Below are 25,280 nucleotides of genomic sequence, written 5' to 3' on the forward strand. Positions count from 1 at the left end.
ATAGAAATAAATAACTTCTGCTATAAACACATGAAAACATATCAAACTGTTATCTCTTTAAACATATTGTAAATAAAAAAATTACCAGTACTTCTACACAATAAATATTAAGAAACCATTGACATAGTTGAAATGCACTCATATAAATTAACAACTTTAATTACATTAGCCAAACAGACATTGGTTAAAGAATTGCATGTAGTATGCAAAAAAAAGGACCCACAAAATAAAAATAAAAACAAACAAACAAACAACATCAACCACAGAACACAAAAGTTTTAAAACAAAACAGGCTTCAGATTATCTTGGCTTTCATAATTATATTTTTCTTTTAAAGAAAAATATCAACCCATTGTCAATGCACTGTTTTTCAAAGCATTTAAATAGAGGGTAAAACCCATTGAAAATTAATACAGAAGAAATGATTCACTTTATGCATAAAAAATAAATAATAATATAGCTGAGACATGTGGTTTGCTTCTGCTCTTGAAGATGTGAACAGCTTCTAAGCATTCATTTTCTCTGACCCATACAATAGCTTCTCAGTAATACAGGGTTTAATTTAAACACATACAGTGTCCACCCCCAAACCTTCTGCCCACATCTACAAGTTTCATTTATTATGTAGGTTTTCAGGGTGACTAAGTTTTTCTCTACATTGAAAAGGGAAGTTGCCAAAAGGCCCACAGGAAATCATATTTTCAAGCGAACATGATAATTTGAATCTATGTTTAATACAACTGAGATATATTTGCTCTGATTTTTTAGAGTCACCTCCTGAAGTCCAATCCCACAAGAGCAGAAAAAAATTTTACTTGCTCTACCTTCGAGGAGAATGCAAGAACTTGCCTTGAAAATGGAGTGTGGAATCAATCTTAAATACGCATGAAATTGGCTGGTCTTCTGAGACAAGAAAATCCCAACTCAGTGTAGTAGAGTTTGCTTTACTTTTTTGGAAAAAAAAGAAAATGTCAATTCAGCCTACAAAATACTTATTTTTCTTTAAGGGATATACTGAGGACAGGTGCTTTTCAGAGCTTCTAGAGTTAGTGTGGGCAGTTATTTAGGAGCCTAGACATCAGCCCTAGAAAAGGAGTGGAGAGATAGTGGGATCAGACAGAGCCACCCTCCTATCAAGTAAAACCTACCGCCAAGAACCCAAGATGACAGGAATTAAAAGCTTCTCATTTTGGCCCCATACAGCTGTGTAAAGAGTGGTTGTTCACAGGGCTTTGTATCTGCTGAGATTAAAAGATGATAAAATCATATCTTTTGATATCAATAAAGATGGAAGCGATTCATAATTCTAACACAAGGCCATATAAATGTAATGAAACAGGGTTAAAGTTTGTGGGTGTAGGACCTCCCAATCATTTAATTTTTAATCCAAATATTGTCATATGGAATTTCATTTCACTCAGTTTTAAATCACTATGGCACTAATCAAACCCCTTCTTGCCACTAGGACTGAAAGGGCTTATCAAAATGGCGAATTCATTTGAGATGAACCGGAACCCCATATGGCTGCCTTTGCAATTTCCTGTTCTTTTCCGTGGCCTTGACCATCTCTTACTGCGTAGTGAAGTAGGACTCATTTCCTCACACTACGACCACAGGTTCCAGTATTAGTTCCAGTACCAAAGAAGCAGCAGTTTGAGGCCCTCCAAGATTTTTGTGAAAACTGGTGAAGTTGAAATGCCATCTGCTCCTCTCCCTAACTTCCCTCCCCATACCCATCTTCCCCATGTGCATGATATCCAAGGCTGAAGGACCTTAATTAGAATCCACTAATGAGCTTCTCATGCAGTATATATTGTTTCCTGCATAAGATAAGGCAGGCCTCTAGAACGTGGTTAGTACATTTGCCCAGTAATGAGGCTAATTTGCCTACACGTAGCCTAATGTTATACTACACTGACTTAGTATAATTTTAAGATGAGCTGCACCACGTTTTGTAATATTTGGTTTCTCACTGATATTTCATTTTTCTAAAATTACTTTTTTAAATCTATGGATTGACATAAGGTTAAAAGTTTCAACATCTTACTGAATACTGAATGCAATTGTTCTAAATTAAATTTTTTCCAATTTTTTCAAATGTTTGCAGTTTCAAACAAGTCAGTAAAAATAAGGCTCTGTATTTTCAACAGCACATAATGAATGACTTATTAGCTGTTTTAGGCAAGCAAAATACTGAATAAATTAGATAGAAACTTAGCTTTAAGCAATACTTTGAGATTTATAAGACAAAGTTTTTTTTTCCCTTTTAGCATCTGAACTGATACATACAAACTTACATATTGAGTTTTAATATTAATTAAATATTAGAGATTCATACTGCTGCCCTCATCCCAGCCTTCTTTTAACTCTTCTCTTTCTTAACTCCCATTCTCTTAAACACCTTCCTCCAAATTATTTATCCTTTAAGTACTAACATTATTTAACCCAGTGGGTGCAAATAATATCTCTCAAAATCAGGCCTAAACCATTTTTAAAAAATTCACCCGACTCTTTTATTCTGGCCTACAGATTAATTTTTTTCCGAAAAAGTTTCTGATTTAAGATTGATTCCAATAGATAATAAATAGAAATTGAAAAAAATCGACCTATAGTTTTGATTAATATCCTGTTTTCCCCACAGGGGATAACTTGTAGCGGGGCGGGGACAAGAAAGAGGAGGGAGTTTGATCCCTGTACATTTAAAGAGGGCCTTGCTGAATATTCACTGGAATTTCCAGGCTTTTTCACAACCAAATTTTTGAAATGCGCCCACCTAGTTCAGAGTAAAAGCAAAAACTATAGCCTATCCTTCTTAAAAATACTGTGTTTTGCACACAAACATTCATTGCTTTAAGAACATTAAAAAATGACAGCCTGAAGTGCTTAAAATGTGTATGGACATGATACAATACATGTATATATACATACAGATATGCGTATGCACAAGCAATGTATATATACACATACAAGCATGTAGTCTCATGAATTTGAACTTGATATCCAACAGTGTACAACTACTGCACATCCAGTATGAAATGTCCTGTTTCATGGATGTAAAAGGAGTCAAAAACCAAACTTCTCAGGGCTTTTAAGCCTGAACACAATCCCCCCTACCGAACCTTGAATCTTAACCCCTGACTCATTGATGGTGAATGATACCAACCACAGACAGACTGTTTAAAGGCTCACACAAATGTCTTTGGTGTATGTGTCTATTTTTTAAGGTACAAAATAATAATAATAATTATAATTATAATAATAAAAATAGCTATTTTGTGTGCTGTAGCAGTTCTTTTATAGCTCACATTAAGTGCAGCTCTTAAACCCCACCCCCACCCCCACCCAAAGAAAATACTTGTTAAATAAGGATTAGACAGGTCAAACACCATTGTAGTGCAAATAGTAAACGATAAAAAAAAAACAACAACATTTACAAAATATAGAAATGTTTGGATCCAACAGATGGACAAACATATTCCTTTCAAGTATCTCTCCTTGAAGAAAATAAAAATTAATCAGGTTACTTCCAATACAAAAAAGTCTCTCTTTTTGTTCTCTCTCAGGTAAACAGTTTCAAACCTATTAGGTTGCATAGTTCTAAGATCATAAGCACCTTAACGAAATGTAACTTGGTATTCTTTTTTCCTTGATCTTTCATTCTTCCCATTCTTGTTCTCAAATTTTTTTTAATGTTGGTTTTTTGTTTGTTTGTTTGTTTTGTTTTGTCTTGTTGCGAAAGTGGTGCAGAAAAAGAAAGTGTGACCACCTGCACACACCTGTTCTTTTATCGGTATGTATGTGTATGTGGTGTGTGGAAACGCCTATGTGGGCGTGTCTGGTGACATATGCAGTGTCACACAGACACGTGTGTGACCTGGGTAGCTGGGTGGGACTGGCCCTTCCAAACTCATGGCTTTCTAGACGTTATTTGGGTCGTACTAGTCCACAGTTACTGCAGACTAGACAAGGTGACTTGGAGCTCACCGGGGAACCGCAAGGGGGGAGAGGACAATACCCGGTTAAACAACTGAGGTCGTCAGTTTGATTTCGGAAGAAATGAAGGGTACACCCTTCTCCCTTTCCCTCCCAATTCCTGTCTCCTTCACTGCTTCATCTCTGAGCCCTGGCTAAGGATTTTTTTCCACATCCTCCTTCATCTATTTCATCAGGTTTTGTTTTTAGTTTAGTTTTTGTCTTTTTTTTTTGTTCATTTTTTTGTTTTTTGTTTTTTTGTTTGTTTTTTAATTTCTATTTTTCTGGTTGTTAAACTCAGAAAACTTAAATTTTTTTTTTTCTTCATTTTGCCACTATCTTCTCTGGACAACCCTAGTTCCCTTTCCCCCCAGGCTGGGTGACTCTAGGAACACCCACACTCCTCCACGATCATGTTCTGAATGTCCTTTTTGATGATGTTTTGCCCATCGTCATAGTACAGCATGGACATGGGTCTCAGCTTGGTGGGCACACAGCACGACTTGAGGTTGGCAAAGGGGCTGTGACCCCGCATGCGGTAGTGGTTGATGACTGTTGAGTGAAAGGACAGTGAGGACCCCGACGTGCCTGCTATGTGGCTCGGGCACTCACCCTCACAGTAGTTGGCGTGATAGCCAGAGGGAGCGATGATCCAGTCATTCCAGCCAATGTCCTTGAAGCTGACAAAGAACTGTTTCTTACAGCAGATGTTGACCTTGCCGTCACACTCCAGGCCCCGCCTTCGCCGGCGGTGAGGGTGGTCTTCTGACTGCCGAGCCTGTAGCATGAGGAAAGGTCTGTGTGATTGCTCCTTCTCCTCATCTGCTCCTCCTTCACCTCCATCCTTCTTCTTCCCATCCCCATCCTCTTCTTTCTTCTTCTTCTTGCCCAGTAGCACCAGGCTGGTGCCGCTCTCCTGGCACTGCTCACAGGCAATCCGCACATCCAGGGAACTCTTGCCCTGGTCCAGCAACCGCTGGATGCTGCTGGAGACAGGAAAGATGTGCCAGGTGCTCTTCCGAGCATCCACCACCTTCTCAGATAGCAACAGTTCACTCCTCTCTCCCTTTAAGCCTACTTCCTCGGCCTCATCCCCTGTGTCCAAGCTGCCCTGTGGGTGCTTCTGCTGCTGAAAGAGGCGGATGGTAACTTTGGTCCTGGTCCTGTTGGCCTTGGGGACTTTCAGGAACAGCCAGATTTCCGCACGCTCCACCACAGACAGGTCACTGCCTTCCTTGGAAATCTCAAAGTGCAGAGTCTTCCTGGCTGTGCCTGAAGACAAAATGCAGCACAAGATAAAACAGGAACATGTGTTAATTCCAGCATTTGCATCTACTCTCTATTGCCAAGCAAGCAAGAGTCTTTTGCTATAGATCATCTAAAACAGGGGCCAGCAAATTACAGTCCCCTGGTCAAATCTGTCACAGAGAGGCTCTCAAGATAAGATTAGGTTTTATATTCTTAAATGGTTGAAGAAAAATCATGTTTTGTAATGTGAAATTCAAACTTTAGTACCCCAAATAAAGTTCCATTGCAACACAGCTATGCTCCTTTCTTTCTAAGTTGCTTAGGGCCACATTTGCAGTATCACACAGAATTTAGCAACTACAAGACTCTGGACCACAAAGTCTAAAATATTTACCCTTTGACCTCTTACAGAAAAAGAAGTTTGCAATTCCTTGTTTTAGAATGAACTGGGCCTGGGGGGCCTGTGTCTGTTGCCTCACTGTTTAATCTCAGTTTCATCTTCTATAAAATGGGAATGGTATAATAACATTTGACCTATTATCTCACAGGTTTGGAAGGACCAAGTAGGAGAACATAAATGAAAACACTCTGCACGCTCTCAAAAGCACTCTGAGCTGGGCTCTTCTTTCCTGTCACATGCATTCTGCCTTACCCTTCCATCACCTCTGTCCTGGGGTCACTCACTACAGCAGGTTTTTCTTCAAAGTGGCCTCTCCAGCATGGAGTCAGAGTTCTTTCCAATCCTTTCTCCAGTAAGCTACTAAAGGAATCTTCCCCAAAGATGGATATGATTATGCCACCCCCTCTTTAAGTCCTTTCCTGACATCCTGTAGCTCTCAGCAGCCAAAGGAAACTGCTCAGGACTGAGCTCTGTGTCAGCCTTCAACTCCAGCTCTTGCCCAGCATCCTGTTCTTGATGGTTCCGCTTCAAGGTGTTTCCTTGAGGGATAAAGAATCCCATGCTCTGACTCACCTGTAGGTATGACACCTGCTGTCTCTGCTGCCTAGATACTCCTGCCCTACCCCCAGCACACCACCCCAAGTGACTGATCTTAATAACAGTTCACTTTTCAGATTGGACTATACTTCCTCCAAAAGCTTTCCCTCTCATATACTCAGCCACCACCCTCTTCAGTCTAGATTAGGATGCCTGAGGTCTGAGGTCTTATTTAAATATCTCATTCATTGCCATAGTCTAGTGTTTAGAACACAGTAGGCAATGATATGATTACTATTTAACAAATGGAAGCATTCTTAGCATTAAGTTATATTTAAATAAGAGAGCCACCTTCTACCTCTGAATCCTTCATTTTGCCTCTGTCCTTTTATAATGCACTAAATGAGCACCAAAAACATATTTCAAATAGCAACTGTGGCTAACACAGGGGAAATCCTTGCATTGTCAGAATAGTGGATTCAGCAACTGTTCAGTTCTAGCCTAACTCTAAAATTAGAAAGTCATCCATTTCCTTTTTTTTCCCTTCTTCATATGCACCTGTATGTTTATTATGCAGCACCATTTACTGTAAGAAGCAGGTGTCCCGACTAGAATCTTTTGATTAATCAAACATTTTCCCTCACTTCCCTGTTTACCACTTGGTGGTATAGAGATACAGGTCCTCCTTACCTGACCACGTGCCTATTTATAACTGTCCACTGTACACAGATCCCAGGTACAAATCTGGGAGCAATCTTGAAGAAGTTCATCTTAGAAGTCACAACTCCCTAGGAGGATCTCCCTGCCTGGATTTCTATAGCTAACGGAAATCCAGCCGTACTTATCACTCGAGGCCCTGAGATGTTTACGGTACTATAAATTTTAGGCACAGTTTCAAGTTCTCTGCGGCAGAAGGCAGGCTTTTCTGTGCACTGCGCACTGTCGATTCTGTTCTTAATTTAACACACTCTGCACACTGTGATTATGATAGTGGTAAATTCACTGAGGCAAGGGCCAAGAAGGGCTGCATATGGATATGCAGGGTTCTCTGGCATCTTTGTGCAAACTTGCCACGACGATGATGGTGGTGGCATGGGAGTTCCTCTGACTCCAACCTCATGTCTCTGGCAGGAGTCGAAATGAATAATAAAGCCGGGTTTGTGATTAGAGAGAACACCATAGCAGGGAGCAGTGAGGGGGGAAGCTGTCTTATTTTAGAAAGCATGATGACTTTTTTTTTTTTTTTTAAATGTGAATCCTATATTACCCTTTGCTAAGAATTGGTAGTGTTTTTTTATTGTTTTTAAGAAAGGGAAAGTTTTAAGGAGGATCATTTAATCTAACATAGCAATCAGAAGCAGATAGAGTCTAATGGTGACCAGACAGTAAGGCTGACAGAAATGTCCCCAGTCTCCGATATTGGCCTAGAGGAACCTGTAGGTTCCTGCCCCTAAGTATGGGCACCTCAGCCCTGCCAGTGGAGAAGGTTGACAAGCTGTGTGCTGTTTCCCCTTCTGCCTCTGTGCAGGGCAGCTTCTGATATCCTAAGCTGAACAGGGTGTCATTCCACAAACAGAGAGATAGTAGCTGCTAAAAGAAGCCAAAGGGCACAAGTTTGTGTTTTGTTTTTCTAGGAAAGCACACCTGACTAAAGCCCTGAATGGGAAGGTTCACTGGGTTTCAGGTAACAGGTAACACATCCCCCCAGGCTCTGTCTGCTCTGCACTCATACACACTTGATGGGGGCAGGGAGTGGGGGATGGGGGTGAGGTTAAGGGTGAAGGTGGCTGGACTAGGTAGTGCTAATCCACAGGCTGGACTTTCAAGCTGGGCACAGAGGCTTGTGGGTCGGGGACAAGGGAGGGTTAACTGGTCAACCCCCAACAAGTGACAGCCACATGTCACTTGCTTTTGTCAACTGCTTTTGTAGAGCCCAGGGAGGGCAAGGCCACGTGCTGCCCATCACACAGCCCTGCAGGACTGCCCCTCATTTCACAAGAGCAGGTTTCTTATGCTGATCTAGCCCCACCCCTTCTTCACAGGCAGCTGTACTTGGAAGCAAATGATTTAGTGTTCCTGAGAGAGGATTGTACAAAGAGAGTACTCATTAGAGGGGGCTCAATCTGTCAGGTGCTGTTATATTAGGATCAGAGAGTCATCATAAAATGACTTTCGCGCTGGTCTTGGCTGATAATTAACTGTGTGGCATCGCCTGTGCGTTGTGGGGAAGCACGGGTGCTGATTTATGCATCAGTTTAATTATCTGAACTGAAAGACTGCTCCCTGTAGTTGCATCCACTGCCTGCCTGCTTTCTCTCTCCCCCATATTTCTGACATTTGGATTTTCCCCCTACTAATTGACATGCCTGTCGCCTCCTTCTCCTGGTGTCCATTTCTGGAACTGCTATTTGTATATTGCATGATATTTTATCAGGGAAAAAAAATAAAACTGAGATCCAATTTCATGAAAATGCTGTTGCCATAATGCTCAGGAGGACAGGGGGAAGAGAGAGAGTCAAGTCTTCCTAATGTCTACCTCATATGCAGGTACATTTTACAGGTTCTATTGTATTCTGACTGGTTAAGCAGTGCAATTTTTTTTTTTTCTTTTACATTAGCTTTCATTGCAGAAGGGGGTGGGGAGAATGAGATGGCTGGAAGCTGACATGGAATTACTGTTTTTCAGGGCTGCCGGTTGCAGAAATCTATTACAACCCTTAGATTTCTTAGGGATGAAAAATACAATAAATAGTCAATTTGTTATATTCACTCTATATCTATATTATCTGAGGGAGATGGCTCTACTGCAGTGTTGCTCTCAGGATGCCCCCAATCTGCAAATCTCTACGCATAACAATTTACAAAATGGAAGAAGGTTGCCTGAGGCTGAGATGTTTAGGATCAATTTCTAATCAGTTTCAGCTTTGACTTAAATATCTGGTGCTGTAAAAAACAGAAATGGAAGCCTCCCATAATGCTTGGTGAGCAGGTACGACATTAGTTTGTACAGGTGTGCCCTGGGTTCCTACACTATTTTCTAGCTAACCAGATATAGCTAGTTGCTTTGCTAACCTTTCATTACCTACACTCTGATAATATTCTTTTCATCTTCTGTGCTATTTTTTTTTTCCCCTTCCAAAAGCAAGGTTGTATCACAGCCTGCTCTGCCTGAGTAATTCACTAAGAAAGTCCCACGCAAATCCATGTGGGTGATAATATCTCATCACTTAAACCCCTATGAGCTCAGTGGACACATACCAAAGGGAGAGAAAAATGGTGCCAAAAATTGGGTAGGGATCAGTTTGCACCTTACAGAGAATACCTTTGAAACGTTGCCTGCTGGGAGGGCTGGATGGAGGAAAGACTGCGTAAGCTGGAAGAGAAGGTGTTTGTAACACATTCTCCTTTGCTTTCAGAATGTTTCGATAACTGAATCATGAAGGCATGCCAAGGGTTAAGCAGCAAGCCCCTTGTTGTTCCCTTCCCCCACATTAGAATGCAAAATGCTGCTCATCCAAAAGTCCAGCATCTCAGATTTGTGGGTGTCTGAACACTTCCAATTAAATAAGCAATACACACATGCAGTGTTTCAGTTTTGTTTTGTTTTGTTTTGCTCACCAGGGTCCTGCGTAAAGTATGCTGCCCTTTTATATATGGGTAATAATTATGTCTCTAATGTTAATGTGGAAAGCCTTGCTGTTTATAGAGTGTATTTAACTCACCACGGGGGGAGGAAAACCTTGCTGTAAAAAAGCGTCTGTTACTTTAATTTTCCATTCTTCATCAAGGTTTCCCTGTGCCTAGATATGGCATAGTCAATGGTAGAGCATAGAGAGCTGCCATTTACAGCGTGTGTGTTCTCTAAGCACTAACTTTGCATCTGGATTGCTTCCAGGAGTTTCTGCAAAAGGCAGCAAGCAGGGTATTTAAGGGTTATTCCTCCTTTGACCTATGGTAGAGGATTCTGCCTGTAATAGAACTATAGGCGTGATTATAAGTTGTCTTGACTGATTATTATTTTTTTTTAGTCTCAATTTCTCTCCTTGGAATCCGCATTATTGGATTGTTGTAAATGTTTGGTCACAAACATTCATCGTGTATGCCTCTTCCACTTAAATGGTAATGAATAAGAAGGTTAAATACTGGGGGATCTGGGGGTGGTCTTAGCTTCCTAGAAAAAGAGTTCTCAAGGTTCAACCTACCATATTTCACAGACTTCTAAAGTTCCTGAGAACTTTTTCACTTTTGATTTTGAACCCAAGAACCAATAGAGTATGAAGAATTCTGTACTACATACAGCTAAAGAGACTATGCTCAAGCATTTTTTTAGCAAAAGAAGGGGCCAAGACAAATAAGTATGTTCAAGAAAAGTGCCTGGGAAGGCATTACTCCCTTTCTCCAAATGTAAAAACTGAATTTCGACCCTGACATCTCCCCGGCCCCCATTCCTGCTCACCTACTGCACAGGCCGAACGAAAGCCACTATTAATCTCTTCCACATCTTTCCCCGCTTCATTCCTCTCCACACCCTCAGTTCGCATCCTCAGCAGCTGAACACCATGTTCCTACCAGGCGTTAAATAAATAGCCTTTTTTCTCCCTTTTCGAAGTTACTTGTCATTTGTCGCTGGTGAAAAGCGTTGATAAGACAGGCAAACCAGGCAACGGAATCAGGGGAGATGGAAGATGTTTTTGTAAAACCCAGACGACCGTATTAGGGAGAGACTTGTGAGCAAATCAGTATCGTTGATGATTCATGGTCACATTTCTCCATGCTCTGCTTTGTTTGCTTTTGAAATTTATCACTCGTCTGCCTTCCATAGAGCTCTGGAATGTTCACATGTATCACTAGCACTCCCATTTCTTCGCCTTCTGTTTCTTTTAATGTATTACAGGTAGTTGTGTTTCTCCCATCCCATAAAATTCTAACTTTTTCAGGAGGATGAGAAGGGACAGGAAGTAACTGATAATCACCAAGATTAGGGTGCTACAGACTGGGGCTTCCAGTAGGCGCGACTGCCTTTCCCAGATGAACTGATGAAGACCAAAAGTCTTTGGAATGCGCCCTCTTGTGGCCAATCTTTCCCCATTATTCAGAGAAGAAAGTGTGTAACCCCTAAAGGTTCAGAGGTTCATGAGGAGGAGTGATTCACAGGATAGCTCAGAAAACAGGTGGGGAATGGAATGGTGGGAGTCAACTCCACTTTGAGATGCCTTTCCTGGGGTAGTGCAAGGGGATATAGCCACCAAGGAGCCTGTGAAGACACCTGTTTGAGACGTGTACATTTCATATCTATTGTAAATGGTATCCTCCAAGAAGGAAGATTTATGTACTGCTTTCAACAATGCCTAGGCTAGGGGAGCATTATCCACTTCTTGGTGTACCATTTGTCTTTCCCCATCTTTCTAAAATAAGTGCTCTCGATTGCTAAGTTAATCATGAGAATCAGCATCTAGATTTGGCAGCATGTGTGGAGACCCAATGGTATATTGTTATTGTACATTGACTGACAGGCTACTGTCATGAATCAAAAGAAGACAAAATGAGACATATCAAGCAAAAAGCCCTCTGCTTTTAGTTTCATTGACAAAGTGGTAGTTGGCTTCATTTTACTCATCCCTACTGCCTTCCCTTTGAAGAGAAGACTTATATAAACATCGAGGATTTGGGGCCAGTCATGCAAAGAACACACTAGCTTTGGAGAGGAATCCTGGGTGATAGCCAAAACAAGAAAATCATTCTTATTTGTTGAAATAAATTTCAGAGAGTCTTAGAATGATTTCGCTGTTTAGCCAATAACTGACACCAGTTTCGCAAAGCTGGGGCATTTTCTACGTGAGCACAATGGGACAAATTCGGTTAAAAGAGTTCAAGGTACCTTCAGCTTTATGATCTCTCTACTGAAGTGGCCATGCTTTGGCTTTATTAAACAATCAGGGGAAAAAAGACCAAAATTAATCATACCTCCCCAAACTGAGGAATATTGAGGTTGAAAGGTACATCTATGGCATGCTCATGGGTGACACTTATGACTGAATTTTCTTCTGTGCAAATAGTTATAAAGAAAAGAAAAGTGCATGCCCTCTGCTATTCTCTAAGAACCTGGACATTCCACATAGGTGGAATGTCATTAAAGTTGTATTCTTCCAAAAGCAATAAAACATAGATCTTTGCCCTTCATTTTTATATATTCACCACAAGTATTCAGATGACAAATATGTTTCCTAGGTAGGAAAAATTGGCAACAAAATGTTTGCATGGTACCCTGTTTGGGGAATATATTTTTCAAGCAGCAATCATAAAAATCTATGAAATTATATTAAATCAACTTGAAGTTGATGTCTATAACTTCTCAGAAGAGAAAATAGGCAATTGTAATCGCCTCCCTTTAAGAGTCCAAAGTAGAGATGTAAACTCAACCAAGAGAAGTTTCCCATTACAAACCTTAAACTTTAGTCAACATGAACTGCCTTTTTAAAAAGCTGTTCGTTTTTCTCTCGGATCAAACCCCAAACAGAGAAGTAAAAAGTGACAAGGTCCCATATAACTGAGAGATGGATTAGCACTGAGTTAAGGGCCATAAGTAAGAAAAAATGTAAATGGTCCAATTCTTTCACTGCCAGATCTCTAAATGCCAAGAGGGTGATTTTCTATATAAGTCCAGTAAGTCATAAGGCAGGACATATTGTCAGCATGTATAGTTAAAAGTGATCAGGAGCTTAGGTATATTTAGTCATATGGTATGTTTAAAGTCAACTGAGTAGAGGTTGCAGCTGAGGCTGTCAGAGGTGGAGGTTGGCATATAAAAACACAACCTGGGTCCCTTCATGTCAGGACACACAGCAGCCCTCCAGACCACCAGAATGTATTCCACAGGCACAATCCAACGTCATAGTGTTTCCTTTCCCTCATTTCCACCAGGAGAGGTTGAAGAAAATTAGGTGGTAACTTGAAAACTCCTACCTGATTTTTTCCTCAATAAGTTTCAGAAGATAAAGTCACAATGATCATGATTTTGGGGCTGTATCCTAAAAGAACTTTCAGGAAGTAAGCTGGATCTTTCTTAAACCAGAGAGGATTCAGGGGGGAGAGTTAACCTGCCTAGGAAGCTTAGGGTCACTGAGGCTTCTTCCATAGGAGGAAACCACAAAGTCTGCAGGCTATCCTTTCCCCCCAAAAGGATGCTAAGGTCTCCCATGGCTTTCTTGAAAACAGAACATCTGAGTCAACAGGTTTTCAGGATTGGAAATTCTGAGTGTTGCCTTAATTGTTTATACTGCTGCGGCAAACTTTTAAACAAAATGCTGGGAGTCCCTGCACATACTTTACTGGCCATATGCTCTACCAAACAAAACAATGGCATTCCTTTCAAATGGATTTGGCAAGGGATCTAATTCTTTAGCCTGGCATTACCATGAAAGCAACATGGCATTAACACATCTGTGTGCCCAGCATGCATGGGCTTGCAGGCATGCAAAAAGATCTGTGTCCTGTAACTATAAAAATAGCCTGGCTCCAAGTCCACCACCCATAGTTTTGACAGGTATTTTGTGTTCAGCAACAGGTTACCGTGGTCTTGGGCCAACAATTAGAATCTATTTATTAAAGTTCTTCCTCTTAAGGATAGAGTGAGAGTTCACTGTAGTATCTGAGAGCACTTTGTCAAGGTTGCATTCCTTGGCAGAGAGTTTTGGTAACTTTACAAAGAACAAAACTGGGTTTTTTGGGATTTTCTTTTGGCTTTTTTTTCCCCCCCTTGGTTCAGAGAGCAAAAGTCAGTGCTCCAAAAGTGACTGCTGATTCAATGTCAACTGTCCCCTAAAGTAGTTCTTTACTGCCTAAGATGTGCTATACACTTGCAGACAGAGTTTCTAAAGGTAAAAATGACTGTCATTAGTATGTATGCCCCGTGTCTGATGTGGCCCCAGATAGGACTTTTAAAGGGAAGGTTTGTTTTAAGGTAATGACTTTGTCTGTGCCATTCTACCCTGATTGCCTACACTCTAGCCTCCCACCCCTAATAAAAACTTTGGATGGGGTCCTGAAGACAACTCTGCTCCCCAAGCACCCGAAAATGCCAGGCTTTCATCTGACTGCTCAGATCTGGTTTCATAGGCAGAGTGAGGGAGCCCCTCACAGATTGGCTTCCAGCTCCAGATTGGCCCAAGAGCTTCCTCCCCGTGTGACGGGCTGAGTTTAGCAAGTGTAAGCTAGTCATCTCCAGGCAGAGCTCACCCGAGAATTCCATTTCTGTGAAGCCCTCTCCCCCTCCTCTCCGTCTGCTACCATCACCTAATAACTAATAACCTTCCCAGGCAGTTTCCAGCTGGAGAGAAAAGAAGTTCCTCCTAGGACTGTCAAAGAAATATATTTTACTGCCCCCGCCCTCAACCCCCCCCCTCCGCAAATGCCAGCACCAACCTGATTCCGCAAACGTGATGATCTCCGAAGTCTGCTCCATAAGTTCATTCATTTCTGCCCTCCTTCCAATGTCATCCTCTATCTCCACATACCCGTTCTCCCCCACTTTGCCCACATGAAGCTTTCTGATCGCGTTCAGAAGCGCCGCCTTGGGCACCGGCTGGGTGACATCGGGTCTCTTCTTCAAATGCAGCATGTTTAAAATGTGCTTCTTTACGGCCTCCACCATCTCTGGCTGAGAGTTGGGTACATCCTTTGGGAGGGTGGCCAGCGCACAGGACGGACAGTCGGGGGCTGCGCTGTGCCCCTCGGATCCTGGGGTGGGGGAACTCCTCACTATAATCCAGCAACTTGCCCACAGAAATCCTCTCAGCCAAAGCAAGGGCATCCTGGCAGGAAAAGTTGTTGTGATTGCCTTTTTTAAAGGCCCTGCTTTTCCTCCCCCCTCACGCACAGGTTTTTTGGATTTTTTTTTTTTTTTCCTTCTCCTCTTCAGCAAATTCTCTGGAACAAGAGCAAAAAGTTTTCTGTGAAGTTTTGTTTGCAGGTTCCCTCTCTGAATGCAGTCAGTGCTGTAGGTTTGTGGCTGTCAGGGAGGAGAGTTCTGACTGTCTCCGAGTAAAAGAGAAGGAAGGAGGGAGGGAGGGAGGGAGGGAGGGAGAGAGGGAGGGAGGGAGAGACAGGGTGGGGGGGAGACAGAGACAGAGAGAGGATGGGAGGGAGAGAGACAGGGAGAGAGGGGGAGAGAAGAGAGAGGGAAAGGGGGGGAAAGGGAGAGAGAGGGAGAGAGAGGGGAAGAGAGAGAGAGAGAGAGAGAGAGAGAGAGAGAGAGAGAGAGAGAGAGAGAGAGAACGATTGGCCCTAAGTGAGTGAGTGAATGGGAGAGGGAGGGAGTTTGTCTGTGAGTAAAGGCTGTGATTAGGGAGGGAGGGACAGCCCGTTTTCTGACAGGCTGCTTTCCTTCTGCTGGTTGCTCCCTCTCACACACCTCTCTTCAAATACCACCATTCTCGGGGTTCTACGTTCCCTCTACAATAAATTTTCCTCATTTTGTTCACTTCTTTTTTCTTTCTTTTTTCTTTCTCAGTCCTGTCCCTTTGCTTCACCTTCTTCCTTTTTTGGAGGGGGAAAAAAAACAAGCCCCAACCAAAGGCACTATCTCAATCCACAGGGGTGGCTTGATCGGAAAAGTCTGCCCCCGCAGCCCCTCCACTCCACCTCCACTGCCCTGGGTGACAACCCACCCACCTGGCTGAGGGAGGTCGGCTGACAGGTAGCAGAGGTCAGGGGAGAGGGGCCCAGGGGCACGCTGCCGATTGTTCTGCCTGATGGAATCCAGACTCGTTCCTTTCCCCAACTCATTCATATTTAAATGTTCAGGGTCCTCAACCCGGGCAGGCGAGCTGAGGGGAGCGCAGCAACAGAACTTTTTTGGGGGGCCATATAACATACTTTACTTTTCCCAACTGGGCAATGTAGCAGGGCACAGAAAGAGCTAAAGGACAGGCAGCACTTAACATGCCCAAGTCCTAGGAAGCACTTTCTCCCTCTCCTCTCTCACCACCCCTTTCAAAAATGACAGCCTACCACCCCTTGCCCCGACTTCACAGATAAAACACAAAATCCATTTGGCCTTTCCCACATTCTTTCATAAAAAGAGTGTACTCGTATGACGTGAATAACTGGCCCTATGGGGAAAGAATCTCTAAAATATATTGGCAAATTATTTTTCTCTGTCATGTGATAGTTTTTTCAGCTTGTCCCCTGCCCAGTCCTGACCAGTGCATTCATAGAGAGACTCCTCCACTGCTCCTTTTTCCCTCAAAGGAACAGCCTAGATGAAATCATCATGGATTTGAGTGCTCACAGAAAAAGAAAAATGTGCATGTTTAAACAATGCCTTTCTGAGGCTTTTTTTTTTTAAACCCCCCCCCCAAACTCCTTTTTTTCATTTTCTGTCTTATTGCTTTTATCTTGCAGAAGTATCTTTAAGGGGTCCATCTGTTAAAGCTTTCCTTCCTTCTCGGTTTCTTTCCCACACATAAGCCCTCTTGGTTTCTGTAGATACAGTCAGCTTATATCTGACACCTAGTGTGTTCAGAGCATTCTAGTCAAGCAAGCCAGTTTAGGTGGAAAAGAGTTAATAAGTATTACTACACACATAAGATCTGAGTACAAGGGGGAGAGGGCGATACAATTGTGACACTAAGTTAAAATTAGAGTCTGCAGAGTAACAATGCTTTTCTGAATTGCATAGGCTCTCCCCTTTTCAAAAACAACTATTTGCAAGACTTTCTCTCTAACAAGCTCTTTAACACCTTTGGGGTTTCAGCTCCAGGAACATTAATTGCTCTGCTATTATGCATAAAACTTTGTCCACATTACCTAGAAGTCTCATGTTTTTAGCAGAAGATGGTGAAAGGATGAGGGAAGTTAGGGTATGTGCATTATAATTGTTTAATAAAACATCATTGTACTCTAATATTTAACATCACCCACCTCTTTGGAGTCACAGATAAAGTACCCAAAGCATGTTGCAGCCCAATTAAGTTTTACAAGAGAGTCTGAAATAGAACTAAAAGTTTAATGACTCCAAACAACTCAAGAGACCTAATAGTAGCATTTAGATAAGTGCAACTTATCAATATTTGGATTCTCTCTGCATGTGAGTATGTGTGTGTTCCCTGAATTTACTGTTTGCAAATGTAACTCTTAAAAATAGCTTTCTCTTTGGCATATGTACTTGTATATATGTGCTGAGTGGGTTGTATAAACACATAATCTATTTGCATGCTCTAGGACTGTTAAAAGCTGTATTAACCTGCCTGAATAGGAAAAAAAAAGGTACAAATCACAATGCCCATAGAAGTGCCAATAAGTTGTAAAATTCCTCCTATCCATTCTGACTCTGAATGTGCAAAGAGCTCATAAGTAAAAAGGAAAAAGCATTACCTTTCTGGTCCCTTCTCTTTCACCAGCCGGCTCTTGTATCATGTGGTAAGAGCTGTCTGAGTTCCTCTTCATGGTATTGGCACTGTGAAGTTTTATACTGTACTACTTATTTGTACACTCACATTGGTACCACTCGATCTGAGGAGGACTGGGGCTTTGTTTGGGATTGGTTGATCAGCATGACATCAGCGGATGACTGGTTTTTCCAGTGTGAGACATTTCATAATTCATTATCTAATGGAAATCCCTCTTGGCTTCTGAGACACTACTGGGGTGATACACTGAGCCAGTGAAACCTCTGGCTGTGACTAGTCTACGTTTTACAAAAATATTGGAATCAAATAGAACTCAACAAATGTCCAACTTTCAACTTTTACTACTCATACACACACGTCTTGTTATATTCAAGTTCAGTTTTATGTCTTTACATAAAACGTGTTACTTTTGAGGTTGTTTGTATTTACAAAGTATTTTACTGTCTTTTACAGGAAGAAAATTCATAGTGTTCTTATTTAATTTTTTAAAATAGCTATTTCATTGAGGGAAAATATGTATACCCATACGATGATGTCTCCCCTCCCCGACCTGCACTATTATTTTACATCTTGAAATTGAATGCCTGCTTCATAAATCATTTATCACCAAGAACTTGGGAAATAGTCATTCTCTACAAATGAACTTCATAAGTATCCTTCCCAGGTCTTTAGAATTCCATTCTAACTTAGAAAAAAAAAAAAAAATCACTTTTTTTTTTTTTATCAGAACTTCAAGTCCTATGATTTCTAAGTTGTTACAAATATAACCTGAGATTAATGAAAAGAAGCAAATGCTCCTTGAAACAGGGGTGAAGTTGGGTTTGGGAGGAAGGGCACTGGCAAGCCTCAAAAATAACTCAGGAGGGGGGAATCCTCCGACAAGTCTGGTGGAGAAGGGTTGTTTGAAGGAGTATAGCTGAAGCACAAGCCCGGTTCACATGACAAGTTGGATAAAATGTGCAAAATTGGGAGCTAATGAAAGCCATATGACCAGATATGTTGTTTTGTATGCAGGATTTAACATGCATAAAATAAACTTTTCACTGTGCCCACAAGCAAAATATAGAGGCTCTGGCCTCCTGATGTGTGGCAGAAGCAGGTTCCTTTAGGACACCAGGAGTTTTCTGTATGAGAGGGTCTCTCTTGGCTACATACAGAGAAAGTGTGGGTGCTAGCTGTGTGTGGAGGAGGAGGGGAGAGGAGTATTCTAAGAACTGCATATGCAGAACTGAAGTAGGAAATAAAGTCATTCGGTTGTAGAGGAAGAGAGGGAATCTGAGTGGCAATGACAGAAACAGGATCAGTGATGGTGAACTCCAAACCTGCTCTTCAGTTTAGAGTTGGATGAACTGAAACCCCTTGTAGGAAAGGAACTTCCCCCATTTGAGGGGTGGGGGGATGATATCCAGTGGGGGGAAATGGTCTCCAGGGCATCTGAGCTCACTCCCTGCCTCATGCATGAATCCTGTTGTGCTAAGTACCACCATGTCCCTCTCAAAATAGTGTGGGGTCAAAAGACCAACCCAGATCAGCTCCCAGTTCCACTGTTCCTTCATCAGGCACCCTCAGGTCTCAGCATTCCCATCTATGAAATGGGATTCATATTACTAAGCTGCAGGGTCAAGCCCAGTGCTCAGAAAATAATATGTGATGTTTTCCATAAGACTGTTGGTTCATCTTAAACATTGTGTCACAGCACCCTGACTCCAGGGACCATCTCACACATGTGGTTCTGAAACCACCTTGGCCATCCAATGCCACCTAACAGCTCTGATGTCAATTTCTACCTGGATCCCCAACCTCAGAGCTGAACCACAGTAGAAAAGCCTCCTCAGTCAGTAGAAATCAAGGTGGGGGTGGTAGAGGAAGCAGTCAGGTTAAAATAGCTTCTGTGGAATATTCTGGACTGGGAATTAGCTTTTCCCTGCCAAACTCAAGGGCCCAGGGCATGAGCTGGTCAGCTCAGCTCCTGACAAGAATCTCCTTTTCCTTCCTCGGTTTGGTTTCTCTTTCACTTCCTGCCCCCTCCCCCAGAGTTTCCCCACACCCCAGGCCCTTCGGGTCCCGGCTTCTCGGCCCTGCTACTGTACCTTGAGCAACACCTGCTGGCAGCTTCCAGGGATCACGCCGGAACGCGCTGCTCGAGCCCAGCTCGCGGGATGCCTGGAGTCAGGGCCAAGCCGTTCCAAGCGGCCGCCTCTATTTTTACCCTGAGCACCAGCAAGGGCAACTTCTTTTAAGAGCAGCTCTTGATTTTTCCCCCCTTTTGGCAGCTAAAGAATTCAGGGAGGAAAAAAAAAATCACTGTTCAGTGAGTGCAGCTGGGAATCTCTGAACCCAGCCCTCAGTGCCAGGGACTGTAACCACAGCAAATGTCAGGGACCAAGACCTGCAGTGGGGCCGGCGGGCTCCCCAGCGGACAGAGGCGCGCTGGGGAGCGCTCACGCACCCGCACCCGCAAACTGGCCCCTTTCTGAGTGTGGAGTTCGGTCCTAGCAGCTACTGCACTAGCAGAGTGGCCCGCTGCCACCGCGTTATTCACCTAGCGGAGGCGGTCTGATTTACTGGCTACTTCACAAAGCTCCCAACTCCACGCTGGAGCATTTGCATGGCTCTGTGCTCGCCTCGAAGAGCAGCCACTAGCGAACCCGGTGGAGCAGCTTGCTGCGAGAAGGAGCCGGGAGGGAAACTGGTACCTTATTTTACTGTAATTGCAAAAGGAAAGATGTGCCAGAGATTTATATTTAGAAGTTGTATGTTTCTACTTTTATGTAAATGGAGCAATTAGGGCCTGTCTTGCTGCTGCTAACTCCAATGCTTGTGCATTGCTGGGGAGCTGGTGTTTTCAATCACAATTAGCGAGCTGGTCAAAAAACAAAGTTCGTTTGAGGATAAGAGCTCAATTGTGCGGATGGGGAGGAGACCTGCGCCCGGGTGCCGGACTGTGTCTTGCCGTGGGTGACACATACCTTAGGGGCATGGCTAACCCTATACTGTAGTGGTGTTTACCCGTGGCAGCAGCTGTCCCCATAGAAAGTTGGCATAGATCAAGAAGCAAGAATGTTCACTTTTCTTCTTAAGCAAACCGTATGTCCTTCGGCTTTCATCCAGGCTATTAATTGGTCTCTTTCCTCACTACTCCTGGAACAAGGAGACAGGCCTGGAAAAGGGGACCATTTTTCATGGTCCTGTTATTTTAGCTGCTACTCACGGATTGCTGTGATTCAGTCAAAAATGCAAGCCAGGAGACGTGAACACCCCAAGCAGGTGACTGGGAAGTTGTCCTCTGATTCAGCTAAATGACACAAGGCTGGGGGTTCAGAGGCTGCTGACGAGTCAGGGTGTTGTAGTTCCTTCCTATGAAAAATCTGTTTCCAAAGAAGCATGATTTCTGCTTCATCCCGTCTGGGAAACTGAACATAAAACGTGACTATGGAGAGAAATCAAAAGAACTCGCGAGGTGTTCTCAGCAACTGAGTGTTATTCTGGGCTCAGGCAGGAAAACCTGGCCTGGTTGGTGAGCGGTGACTCCCTCAGAGAGGCAGCACAGTATCCAGAAAACGTGGGCAGGATCCAGAATGGTATTTGCTGCAGTAGATTGCAGGAGTTGGTGACTAAGGGTCTCATCAAACAGTTTAAATTGAATATGGGACTGGCAAACCCTGCCTGTTTCCTGGATAGTGTGCCTGCACATCGCTTGGGCTGAATGTTAGAAAGATTTGGGACAAAGATGGATTAGCATTTCACAGTCAAAATTAAACTGGGAAGCTGTCTTGCCTTAACTTAAATCAATGAATGAATAGTTGAAAACAGGGAGAGAAGAAAACATTAAAATTCCTTCCAGAACAACAAGGTTAGAAATGGTTAATCCAAAACTCAGTCCCTAAGACTCACAATTTTCTCAGAACCACCAGAATATCCCACAAGACCTGTATTCTGTAAAAGCACCTGTTCTCAGAGTATTTGGGAATGCCCTTGTCTGAAGGGGTTGAGGTGGGAGGGTGCACCGAACGCTCAAATTAAAAAGCAAAACTATCCAATAAGTAAACTGTTATTCTTCATCCCAGAGCAGTGGTTCTCTACTGGGTGGTTTTGCTCCTGAGCAGACATTTTACAACACTTGAATGCATTTTTGGTTGTCACACCTGGGAGGGAGGTGCTACTGGCATCTAGTGGGTAGAGGCCAGGGATGCTAGTAAACATTTTGCTTTACACAGAACAGTCCCCACAACAGAGAAATGATCTGGCCCAAATGTCAATTGTTCTGCAGTTGAGAAATCCTGATTTAAAGTGATAAAGTTCTATCTAATTTCCTTTCCATCCATGTTCCAATAGGCTTTGGAAATACAACTTGTAACACTGATAAATATTTCAACTATGCAAAATTCTAATAGTTCAAGTGATTCAGCTTTCTCATGCAAAAGTGCTGCCTGACCTTTGGAAACCCACACTAGACTACCAATACCAGAATTCCTCACCAGGATCATTGTTAATCCAACCAACTTTCTTGTATGGCCTCAAATGCATTTCTTGCTTTGGTTAAAACCCAAAGTGGGATCTTGGTGACCAGCAACAAAGTAAGATGAGTTGGCCCACACCCAAGATGTTAGGAGGCAAGACTCATGGAAAAGAGTAAATGAATGGAGAATTGGGTTGCTCATTTTAGCAGTTCAGTATCAGATAAATCCATGCACCAGAGAAATCCCTGAAGTCAAATTCACAAGCGTGAGATTACCATGCCTTTCTCGTAAGCAAAAAAATAAATAAATAAAAATTAAAAAAACAACAAAATAAATATATATGATGTAGCTTGATTTTATTTGTTTAATACCTTAGGGGAATGACATGCAATCAATATCTGAAGAGATAAAGAGGAGGTGCTTGTCTAAATCCTAATGCTTGTTCCAAGCAATATTATACTCTAACCTTCCTTTTCACAAGGAAGTGGTGGGTTTTAAAGGAAGGCCATGCCCCTCCAGGTGTTGCTCTCCTGAGAGGACTGGGGAAGCTATAGAGAAGGATCCCTCACCACAGAAAACAATAATAACCAACAAATGGTGAAACTCACAAAAGGGAAGTTTCCTGGATCAAACTAGCTTACATGTGAAACGTTATTGTGCAGCTGATGAGGACTAACTTCCCTGGTTCATGGCTTAGCTCCTGAGTGACTTGGGTCATGCAGAAAGGAGAAGGTAGGTCAGAGGTCATTTTAAGATGAAGAGAGCCACAAGGGAATGTCTTAGATACTCCGACGCTTTGTCATCTCCTCGAAGATATGATTCACAGTCTCCTCAGGTAAATGGTCATTTTGGAACCAAAGGTTTCAATCAACTTCCAAATGATTCAGAAATGCCTGGATTTCTTCCCAAGAAGTAACCATTTCATACATGCAAAAAACTCAATATTGAATGAAATAATCACATACAACTTCTGTAGAGAAATAGATCTTGAATAAAAACTTTGTGCATACATATACTAATTCTGACTGAATAAAAATGCCCTCAAAGTTCTTCCTAACCAACATGTATTTCTAAATTGTCATAACTCACTTCTAACCCAATCAGGAAACATCTGCTACAGCAATTGATCTTCTTATTTCCCCAGAAGATTATTGAAAAATACTCCCCAAGGAACATATAACAGATTGTCATAATCATTTTTCTCACCTGGATCCCCTCGGGTAATAAGTTCCATGTTGATGATTTGAAAACACAGAGGTTTCAGCATATAGATTCCACTGGACTGATAAGAGCAGAGATCTTGATTTTAATCCAGTTTTGCTTATCCACAAAGATACCCTCACAACCTGTTCCCAAATGATAACTTTGGAGGGGAAAGCCAACAGAAAAGCCTGAGGGTTGTCCTGTGTGTTAATTTTTTTTTTTTTTTTTTTTTTTTTTTTTTTTTTTTTTTTTTTATCAGTATGCTACCTCCCTCATGTCCTGATAGAGTCCAAAGGTTCTGTGCCTGTGTGGGAGCAGCTCCCAGGCACATCCAGGCTGGCAAGACCAGAGTGCCACTGTCCACGGGCATTGTGTACTCTCATGAAGTACACTGACAGGGCACTCTGGCAACAGCTCAGCTTAATTAGTAAATATTTCCAGGTGTTCCACTCTAATTTTAGGAAGGTCAAGTTTGCAAAGTTGAAATAGCAAGCAGAACTTCTGTCAGTCTCAATTCACATGGAAAAGCAAACTGTAAGTACAATATTCTTGGGTGGTTTCACTGGAAGCATTGAATTCTACAACTAGCCTTAAACCTTCAAGAAATAACTTATGACCACAGTCCTTTGTCATAGATGAATTGAGCTTCTCTTGAAATATGGGATAGAATGATGAATGAAAGAAGAGTCATTATACTAGAAGGAAAAAATCCCCAGCAAATCTCTCCCAGAGGTCAGGGGTTAATTTGTGATCACTTAATGAAATGGGGGAGGAAAGCCAATAAAGTAATTTTGACCAACTCCAACATCATTTAGTTATGAAATGAGAATAATTAAAATGGTGCTCCCTGTAGAAAAGAGTTCACCCAATAAGTTCCTCAACTTTCAAGGAGGTTTTGTTTTATTAGATGCTGTTAGCTTCATGTTAGTCACAGGAAAAAAAAAAAATGCCCACATACACACGCACGACTAAATGTAGTCAGTTTGCTCAGCTGCTGCTGACGTCACTGCTGCCCACTAGGAGTGAGTTACTGTAATAACCCCCTTTTATTAATCATAGGCTGGAGGAAGCACAAAGTGGGTGACATCATTAGGCAAAGGACCGGCTAACTCATGCTCCAATTTACTCAGCTTTATTATAACATTTCTCAAGTGTCATATGAAAGTGATTACCATTTCACACTTTCCCCCTCTGAGCAATTATCCCTAACCTTCAATTCAAACTCCCAGAGAAAAGCTTAGCTTTTCAGATGCAGGCATGGAAGGGCCAAAGCTCACTAAGGGTCCTTATTCCAGAAAGGAATGTCCTCCTCCAAATAGCTCTTCCTGAGCTTGAGATGGAGGCAGTTTCTAGAACAAGAGCATCTCAGATGACTCTGGGTTCACTCTGGTCCTGATGGTGACATCTGATTGGAGAAGACAACTGTCATAAAGAGGACCTTGAGGGTCCAGATGGGCACAGCCTTGCATGGCCTCATGGTGACCCAGGATACAGGCTCTGCACACCTGGGCTTTGAAATGCAAATCTCCATTTACAGTTGTATTAAAAGGTTGTGGTTAACAGTTGGGTCTTGTAGTTAGGTAGCCTCAATTCAAATTCAAGATTCACCACTTTCAAACCAGAGGATGCAGGGTGAAAACTTGTATCTCTCAGCAGCTTGGTTCCCTTGATTTGTAAATGTTGATAATAATGCACCTCCTCATGGATAGGATTGCTGTGAGAAATCATAAGGCTCATAGAATGTGCCAGTAAATATTGCTCACAAGTATTATTTCTCTTCTTTTCCTTAAAAAGTTTTGCTTGCTGAACTGAACTTTCTGTGTCCTGCATTGTACTGCATTGGAGATGTGCACATGTTCTGTGACCTGCCATCAGGGTAGACTGGTATGGGGGGTCACCCAATCATGCACTCAGCTATGTCACTGGTTTGAAAGTTACAAGTCAGCCTACCCCTCTGTGGTCCCACCTACTACTAATTATGAAGAACTTATGAAAACTAAAAGAGGCACATGATTACAATCAAAAGAAGACATTGACGACTCAAAGATTCTC

The 25,280-nt window shown here is 42.3% G+C and overlaps 1 protein-coding gene across 2 annotated transcripts; it reads right to left on the bottom strand.

The window, feature by feature from the left end:
* Positions 1-3,378: 3,378 nt before the first annotated feature.
* Positions 3,379-23,330, bottom strand: Inhba (inhibin subunit beta A). Of its 2 annotated transcripts, XM_047561472.1 has the most exons (4): positions 23,232-23,330; positions 19,656-19,838; positions 14,579-15,082; positions 3,379-5,244 (listed from the first exon to the last, which is right to left on the bottom strand). In XM_047561472.1, the coding sequence occupies exons 3-4, from the start codon at positions 14,964-14,966 to the stop codon at positions 4,358-4,360; spliced, it is 1,275 nt and encodes a 424-aa protein (XP_047417428.1). In that variant the 5' UTR covers positions 14,967-15,082; positions 19,656-19,838; positions 23,232-23,330; the 3' UTR covers positions 3,379-4,357. The 2 variants fall into 2 exon arrangements, with proteins under 2 accessions (XP_047417428.1, XP_047417427.1); XM_047561471.1 differs by lacking the exons at positions 19,656-19,838; positions 23,232-23,330 and having other exon boundaries at positions 14,579-15,279.
* Positions 23,331-25,280: the final 1,950 nt, after the last annotated feature.

The sequence above is a fragment of the Sciurus carolinensis genome, chromosome 8 (assembly GCF_902686445.1).
Source record: "Sciurus carolinensis chromosome 8, mSciCar1.2, whole genome shotgun sequence".
NCBI classification, from domain to species: Eukaryota; Metazoa; Chordata; class Mammalia; order Rodentia; family Sciuridae; genus Sciurus; species Sciurus carolinensis.